General features: G+C 41.8%; 1 protein-coding gene across 1 annotated transcript in view; it reads right to left on the reverse strand.

Moving 5' to 3' along the window:
• grapa (GRB2 related adaptor protein a) overlaps positions 1-1,382 on the reverse strand; it is a 33,863-nt gene extending 32,481 nt beyond the window's left edge. Inside the window, exon 1 of the mRNA XM_085784656.1 lies at positions 981-1,382. Within this exon, the coding sequence (XP_085640782.1) occupies positions 981-1,058 (78 nt within the window). The 5' untranslated portion in view covers positions 1,059-1,382. The remainder of the gene's footprint in view (positions 1-980) is intronic.
• Positions 1,383-9,586: the final 8,204 nt, after the last annotated feature.

Consider the following 9,586-nt stretch of genomic DNA (forward strand, 5'->3'; position numbering starts at 1 on the left):
GGCCCTGAGGTGGCCATCTTAGCCTCGCACTGTGAAAACTAGGGTGGGACAGCTAGCTGAAAACACAATAATGACGAATATGCCATTTTACAAGAGGTTATGTATCAGACTATACTTGGCCAGGACCAGTTTCTGGGCAAGGCAAAACAGAAAGTCCAGGAAGTTACTACTCCCAGTCAAGATATGGTCTGTTGCATTATGTCTGTAAAATTTCTGCAAAAGGACATTTGGGTTGTTGTATTAATTAAACAAACAAGATATGGCTCATTAATCAGTGAGCTCTAAATTTGTTGGTTTGACAGATGTTGCCACCAGTTTCTGATCTGGTGTCCCTTCGCTCTGTTATGCTAAGGTAAACTAGCTAGCTGCTACCCCAAATTATCAATCAGTCAATCAATCAATCAATCAATCAATCAATCAATCAATCAATCAATCAATCAATCAATCAATCAATCAATCAATCAATCAATCAATAACACTAGTCAAAAATTTTTTTTGCAGTTAAAGGAAAAAAAAGCATTTTTAAGAAAAAGCAAGTACTGTTTAGATAAAATAAAAACACATCTCGGCACTTCTCAGCTTCCAGCTGCATCAAATCTCTTTCTCAATGGAAAATGTTCAGTGTTTGTAACAGTCAAAACAAGTTCACGCCACTGATACAGTGGTTAGTTTTTTCTTTTTCATCCAGATCTTTCTTTAGTGAACAACAGCAGCACATGGATACAGAGTGTCAAGAGCTGTACATGCTAAAGTTATAATTGTTGTAATTATCACAGCAGAGGCGGTGAGAGAGAGAGAGAGAGAGAGGTGGTTGATTTGTTGGTCCAAGTATGAGTAATGTGTGAAGATAGATAGATAGATAGATAGATAGATAGATAGATAGATAGATAGATAGATAGATAGATAGATAGATAGATAGATAGATAGATAGATAGATAGATAGATAGATAGATAGATAGATAGATAGATAGATGTCTTACCTTGAGCAAGTCCCCCTTGTTGAAACTGAGTTCATCGCCCTCAGTGGCACGAAACGTGTACAGTGCCACTGCTTCCATGCTGAAACCCCCAACACTCACACTCACACACTCTCAAACACACACTTCAGGGACCCCCACTAACCTCCCTGGCACGGGGAGTAGGGGGGTGGGGGAGAAAAAGGGAAAAAAATGTCTATTTCTTTTAAATGAATAAAACAGATGAAGGAAGATGATACAATGAAAGAAGAGACAGGAAGAGAAGACAGAGAAGAAGAGAAAAAGGTCCTGTGCGTCCGCCGAGGCAAAGAGCGCACGAGAGAGTCAGAGCAGAGGATGAGAGCGAGAGAGTGAGCTCGGTGAGGGGAAAAACACGACTGGCTGCTGCTCAGCAACACACTGCCATGAGTAATGCTTAGAGAGAGAGAGAGAGAGAGAGACACACAGAGAGAGAGGCATAGGAGTGGGAGGCACTTCCTGTGTATATATTCGTCTCATACACTCAATGTGGCTTCTGTGGATTCCGTATTCAGTGTGGTTTGTCGTTGCACCTCTTTCACTGTGCAAAACTGCTCTGAAGTGTTGTTTTCACACCTTCACATGCATGAGAAAAGTGAGCTCACGTTTACCCCTGCTCTCCCTTGTCAGAGTTTTAAGACTGAAACTTTAAGGTGAGGTCAGGAGGAGAGGGTGAGAAATAAAGGAACAACTCACTCACATGTGAGAATATACTATACATTATGTTTATCTACTGATGAAGCATGAAGTTGTGCTGGATCTGTGCGTTAAACAAACCGTCCGGTGCGTCAGGTTGGCACATGGCAAGATGATGACTATCTTCTATTTCAGATTTAGTCAGAAGCTGCTGCAGCTAAAACAGAAGCGCCACTTCCCTTTTCTTAATTTCCATCCTCTAACACATTTGAACATGTCGGATTAATAATTTACAGTGCCTTTGACTCTATCCTGAGAACAACCATAAACATGTTGATAATTATTGATAGATTTTTATATGAAGATTAATAATGTGTGTAAAATACAACAGTTACTTCAGTGGTGGCCAGCCTGTGGATCGCTGGAGGTGCTTCATGAAGTATGTACCGCATCAGGGCTAAGATGACTTTGGAGATGCACATACACTGATTGGTCAGGGTGGGTTGCTGATGCCCGCAGAGATTTTTAAGAGTGAAAACCAACATGAAGCAAACTACAAACAGGTAGACTGACTTATTTCCTTTGAACTAACAAACATCCAGCCACCAAACCATTTCCTCTGCAAACTTTGAGTTCACTGCCTTTAACGGCAGCGGGTGACAGAACGGAAATGCAGCCATGGAACATAATAGTCTCATATTCCCTCCTGTCACGAGTATCGGAAATGCAGTGAGAAACTGTTAGAGTTGAGAACAAATCAGGAATCTGCTGCTAAACTAAAAATCACAACCTGGCTCCTGTTTACATCTTGTGAGGAACATCAATTAGGATTTTGTGTCACCTATTCCCCTGAATGTTGTGAGTTTGCCCTAATGCTGCAATTAGCACTCATGCAGTAGCACACCTACAGTGGCATACATGCTGGGCTATGGTTGTGTTGTCATGGGTACCACAATAAATACAGCATTTTATAAGAAAAGCATACTGATAGTATATTATAGTAACGGTCATGGTTAGGGTGTTGGTACACAAATTACTTGGTCAGGTCAAAATAAGTGCTGCACTTCCTCAACACACAACTTTGTTGAGAGCAACTTAAAGCCTCTACATGGAACTTTTAACAGGATCTGAAAAAGTCTCTAGTTTCTGCTGATGTCTATGTGTGACCTACAACAGCAAATGAGGCCATCGGTGTGAAGATAAGCTATTTCTAAATAGTGAAACCGGGAGGCAGTGGTCGGGTCGGACCATGGACGAAACAATTTACGGTATTCAGACCGGAGACGGCACGCGCGGCAGGGCTCAAGACCGTCCCCGTAAAAGATGTTTTTATTAGTTAATAACCCCGGGGCACAGTCGGGACAAAGTTTGTTTGTTTTTTCACTGAAAATGCAGTTATCACTGTCACTAGACAAACAGTGCGCAACTTCTTGCAGCAAGAGACTCCTGCAGACTACCGTGTCGTGCCACAGCTGCAGCCACGGAGTGAGAAGCTCCTCTGCACCGGAGACAGTCTGTCTTGGCCGATCAGACGACACAGCCGGCTGACCGAGACTCGGTTCTCCTCCTCGGCCCCGAGTTTCAAACACCCGGCAAGTGAAAGCGAGGCGGCTGGTTTATGCTCCAGCCAGCCGAGTCTCTCTGCTCCTCTCACCCACAGAGAACCCGTCCTGGGCTATAACGTCAGTCTGCTCCGCTGTCCTGCTAGAGGCTGCTCTAAAGTATTTTACTGTAAGTGCATTTCCAAAGTAATTTACCTAAAACTGCTCACAAAAAAGTTATAGTCTGGAGCCCTGACGCGTGAGCCAGATAAGCGTCTTTACGACAATACGCGCTAAAGCTCATGGGAAATGCAGTCTTTATTCCGGCAAAACGCTACGGCTTTGTCCACAGGGACCACCAAAATCAACACAAACTTTAAGTTCCCTGTGGGTGTAGGGGCTTTAACTGCTAGTTTTATGTGGGAATTAAACTCTCTTCTGTTAAAGTCTTGTGCTTAAGTGACCAAGCCATCCATCCCAAGATCCCTTGATCTTTGGTGCTGCACTCTTCCCTCTGATCTTGTTGTGATTACTACAGCATCAAGTACAGCCACTTGATGTCACCTTTAAAAATAACTTAATTATGGGCCTTAAAAAGCTGCTGAACAAACAACCTATGTGCTCCTTTTTTTTTTTTTTTTTTACAGGAGGACAGGTCCCATTGTTTATATGGTCTGAATTTTCCAAAATGCTCTGAGGCCAAAAGCTGCCACAGAGTGAGAAAGCAGTCGCCCCTTTGCCTTGTCAGAATTTCTAATGGGAAATGTTACAGCTGTCTTGTAGCCATTCAAAATCCTGACTTTTGTGTTTTTATTCTTTATCAAATATTCTGCAGCTCCAAACCTTTAAAAAATGTACATTTGATTAAAATGTATTTAAGTCTAGACTGGTCAGAGATTTGAGGGTCTAGTTTAGGTTTAGATCACAAATGCTGACAGGCAGCAAGTGTAGGAACGTGGTTTGCCTGGTGGTGCGTACGGTGTGAATTCAGCCCAGAAACTGCCCAACGTTTTAGCAAAACATGACCAGCAGATAATTACCACATTATCAAGCACACCTCGGGACAGACACCAGCTGAGGCAGCGAGCAGTGAGAGAAGAAACTTCAGAGGAAAACGAACAGAACAGAAGTGGTCAGAGCGGTACAGCAGGACATCATTTATAGAAGAGACTGTGGTTTCAATAGCATGACCTGTGCAGGAAATCCCCAGTCAGCTGCTCGCTTTGACTCAGCCATGAGAAGGATTGAGGGAGGAAGAGAGGAGGGCTGGATATGTGATGATGGGACAATAGAAGAGGAAGAGGAGGAAAGGAAGGGGAACTGGCTTTCAGCTCAGGGGCCGACGCACAATCTGGCCCTTTACTTTTGACCTTCTGCGTTTTATGTTGAAAATAAGAGCCAGTCGATCAGTCTCTGCCGGCCTCACTTGTCAGACTGTGTGGGCGATACTTTAAGGTTTTTCCATCGGATTTTCTGTTTGTCCCAATTCTGGTTCTGTTCTTTGTCCGCTGAGCCACAGTTGTTGACAACAGCTCACATCCTTATCTTGTGTTGAGTCCACTCAGCTGATGCAGTTACATCACTTCCAGGAAAGGCCAGCACCGGATGTTTTCAACAGCAAGTACTTTCTTATCACAGCGTTATATCAGTGACACATTTTCTAATAATGGCGTGGAGTCTTTCCATAAACTATTGTGTCATTTTTTTTCTCATTGCCAGTTTTCAACAAATTCAGCACAACTATTATTATGTTACACACAACACAGAGGTACATCTGTGCTGTTCTGCCTGAGTGACACTAACATTTCGTGTTGTCAGGGGCACTGATGCAGAGAGTATGAAGGAGTGTGTGTGTGTATGTGTGTGTGTGTGTCAGCGGAAGCAAGTGGGCAACAGCGGAAAAGCAGGTGGGCACAAAGTCTCTCAACTTCCCTTCAAAGGCGATGACAACACTGCCTCTCTCCATCTGTTTAGTCTGAAGCCCAGTTTTCCATCAGTTTGCTCTCAATATGTCTTTCCTTTTTTTTCCCTGCCACCATGATCTGAAAAAAAGTCAGCTGTCTCTGTCCACTTCTTCTCTTCCTCCTCTCATTCTCCTTACGCTGTATCGTCCCTGTGACACTTTCTTTTTCTCTCTCTCTTTCTTCTTGCCCTCTTCTTTCACTGATTGGCTGCAAAGAAATCAGATTTGAAAACATCCACGCCTCTCTCTCCCCTCCACACTCATGTTTATCATGACACTCATGATCACTCATGTTTCAACTCTGTCTGCAGCAGTTTCACAAGGATGAAGGCGTTGGCAGCAGTGAAACAGAAACCATGGTGGGTGCAAAACTGTGAGAAATCTTGTACAAAAAAAGTTTCGAATTCTAAATTAAACATCACTGTCTTTTGCTTTTGTACTTCCCAGTGAATTAAACATAAAAACTTAAATTTGGCATCAAGTTATGCAGAAAGGTGTCTGTTTGAGTTAATATAGTTCTTTGTGGCAGAGTAAGACTAACGCTATATTATTAATGTCCCCTCTCTATAACTGTTGGCTCAGATCACATCACACACATTGTTTTGTGGTGTGTGTGTGTGATCCCGTCAGAGAGTTTGTTCAAAGGATCACCGCTTAATGTCCGCTGACATAGAGGCAAATCTGATGCCCTGAATGTAAATGAATTATAGACTTCAAGATATAATTGTGTCTGGCTACCACTAAAATAACATTAGAAACTGAAAAACATCTATATGTTGGTAATTAAAAAGTTAAAATCTCAAAAGTGAACTCCCTCCAGGTGTCTGCAAGTGTAAATATCAACTGTTAAAGCTGCCAAGCACTTTTTCTCCTTGCTCACCTTCTTCAGGTATAGACTCAACACCAGCCCCCAGCGAGCATAATGCAATTTGCATATATGAAAAGATTTAGCTAATAAGCTGGCAGGAGTGGCAAGTTTTATACGTGATCCTGTTTCATGCTTTCTGTCGTCGCTTGCTTTTCTGCTGATGGCGGGCTCCGTCCGGAACCACGTGTGCCACTGCAGGCCAAAGACTGAATCCTGCAGGCCTTCACCTCCCCTTTCTACATTACGTAACTTTGTAGGTTTCGAAACTGATGCGCCGGTTGTTCGTGCAGCGACTGTCGGGCCTCTTTGCACATCTGTCAGGTTCCTGATGTGACCCTGTTTGTTCACACACACGGCGCTGAATGCTATTCAAATTAATATGAGTCACATGTGACGCTGCCATTGTGTCTGCGGTTTACTGTGGCGGATGCCTGAATTGCTGGTGTGTGATAAACACTGCGCAGTTATATAATGTGGATGAGATATGGAAAACAATTCTCTGGCAGAGACGACTCTAATACATTCTCTGGTGTTTCTGTTATTTTGACCATAATGATTCTTTATAATTCAAGTTTGAAAAGGAAACGGTAGAGGATAAATGTCTGTCATGTTGTCAAATGCCTGATGCTAATTCATGAGAAAAATGGAAAATGTTTGGACCAGCTGAGGTAAATAAGCCTTCAAGACACGGGAAGGATAATGTATGTGCAGTCAAACACTTGGCTGAGAGCGTTGACATCTTGGGACATGGTGGTGACCAGTAACAGTATTTGTTGAAACTAATGCATATTGAAATTGAGGGAGAACGAGATTGGTTTCAGAAAATGTCCTGTGCAAACACTGCTCAGTTCTCTGCCAATTTTAGGTTGGGAAGCACATGCAGCATTTGGCAATATGTTTCCACAAGTGTATTTAGATAGCAACACTCAGACAGGGATTTAAAACCAATTTGAACAAATTAGATATACCATGATTCCATATAAAATCAATCTGGAAACTTTCTGTTTAAGACAAAAACTTGTTTTTTGACTGACTACTCTCTTCTGTTGGCATCTCAGCTGGACACACGTGAACCACAGCTTTTAATCACAACCTCTTATAGCCACGACACAGTACAGTAGCTTCCCTTGGGATGCACTCTCTCTCACTGTGGGGTTTTAGTACAACTAGTAAAACATGAATCTGCCTTTGCTTCCAATTGATCAACCACACATTGACGTCATTACTTGCATTAGCATTTTTTTAGGAAGTGTTGCAGTAATAAAATACATTAAAAACAATCCACAGATAAAGCAATAAGTCAAGGACTTAAAGATTAAAAAGATGAGAGCTGTGGTGGGGTTGTGGGGCTGTAATCTCTGTTGACACAGGATTAACAAGATATTACATTTGTAATTTATTAGTAAATCCAGCATATTGTGATAATATTTAATCCCTGGTTCATTGTGCGAATGGTTTCAGCAAGAGGATTGTTCCACACATGGGGAGCAGACAGACTAAAGGCTGCTTTATGCATTAAACCTCTCCCGATGACCTGTGAGGTCTACATGATTGTTAATGGGTAGCAGTTTTAATCGTCCTAATGTGGCTGAAATTTACACAAGTCCATGTGTCCAAGATTTCTGGCTTGATTTGTATATTTTAGTGACAGTGATTCAAAATAAACACCCGAAAACAATGATGTCACTTTCCTTCATGTATAGAGAAATGACTGTAAAATAAGACCAGGGAGTTGAAAATTAGACCACTTTGTGTTTAGCTAGTCAACCAGACCTGTGTAAGTGGCTTTGTTCTGTTTGACTATAGGAACAGCATTAGATTTAAGGTTGAGGGAAATCTACAGGCTAAATGAGTCTCCAAGAGGAGATGAGCTTTGTAAATGGGAGGAATTACATGAAAGCAGGCGGGATGTGGAGTTTAATGTTAATTAGCTATAATGACTTTTTAAATCAAGGGTCACCAGTGCTAGGCACATATTAAAGGACACACATAGCTGCAGGGGCTCAGTTAGACAGACCTCCCAAAGTACCCGACACATTACAACGCATGAAAAATGAACAACTGCTGACCTCTACTGGCTGAAACTGGACCTGCAGGAGGAGGACGGGATCTGATGCAGGAGCCTTCCAACGGCATGTTTCTCTGTAAAGCAATCACACGCAATTAAAGTGTTTTTGTATTGAGTCGAGTAACACAGTTCATGTTTACACAGGCTTGAATGGACCTGATAAAGAACTGAAGCAAGACTTTAACACAAGAGGGATAACACTAAAGCAGACAGGGTAAGCACAACCCCATTGTGGGATGAATTGATAACAAGTTAGTAAACTGGTTTAATATGCCAAGCCAAGGTCACATTTTTTGAATATTAATGAATGTGTGCTTTGCAAAAATATTGAGGACTGAACTGCCCTTGAACTTCACATTCAGAGTTGCCTCTGATGACATTGCTTATCACACTTGTTTGCGGAATTCCAGTTGTCATCGCTAGTGTTGTTGGCCAAGAACACTTGGTTGTATAATCCTGTCCTTTAAAGAGGATCAAATCAGACCTAAATATTGACTATTGTAATGTGTTTATACTTTTTAATGTAATCTTGTGCGATGAGTCAGTTATGCAGATTCTTCAATGTGACTTACAAGTAAGGAGCAACGGTAAAGTCTCAGTGCAAAAGGAGACCATGGTGTAAGTTAAAAAAAAAAACTATCAGTATAGCTACAATTGAATTAAATCCTATTTGGTGAAGGTCTTGACTTAATAAGGAGTAATAACTAGGTAACCGTCTATTTCCTGGAAGTTGGTGACAACCTATCATATCCCCATTAACTTTCTACTTACTTTCACTACAGAGTGTGGTGAAATTTAGTTGCTTTTTCATGCATCCTGATTTTAAAATAGTTTAAGAATCAAAGATTATGTAGCTGATAATGGTTTAAACTGTGTCTGTTTGCTTCAGAAAGTCCAAGCTTCTCTTTCTTTCTCACTCTCTCAATCAGCTCGGCTTAGGCTTGCTCTGGCTTATCCTGTCCGCCCAACATAGCAGGAAGAGTTTAGTTCCACTAAGGTTCTCTACATAACCAGAATAAAATGTACAGCACATGAATAGAAAGCCAAAAACCATCATGCAGAAAAACACATTGGCCACTCACTCCACAAACTGCAATTCAGGTTTTGGCAACTTTTGGCTGTGTGCTGGCAGAGATGTAAAACTGTGACGTTTTTGATCCCTTGCTTCTATTTTTATGCAACACGCTCGCCATCTAAAACATCTACGCATGTGGACTTCTATTCTTAGCTCACTGTACACTTTTCAGGGAACCCTTTCATCTCTATTCATAGCACCTGATCTGGCTGCGTGTTTTGCAAGTGTCTGAAACTTGTGACGACTATGCCCCTCCCCTAAAATCTTGATTGAAGAGACGGTTGCACAGTGGAAAAGCCTGCAGATGTGATGGAATGTTGTTCTGCAATGTTTGTGGCTTGCATGAGGCACACCTGTAACACAGACACACAGACACACACTGGGCTAAACTTGATATTAACAAATATTGGCATTCAAGCTTGTGTGTAGTATGTTTGTGC

Source organism: Trachurus japonicus, chromosome 8 (assembly GCF_045865225.1).
Source record: "Trachurus japonicus isolate A0001 chromosome 8, Traja_1.0".
Taxonomy (NCBI): Eukaryota; Metazoa; Chordata; class Actinopteri; order Carangiformes; family Carangidae; genus Trachurus; species Trachurus japonicus.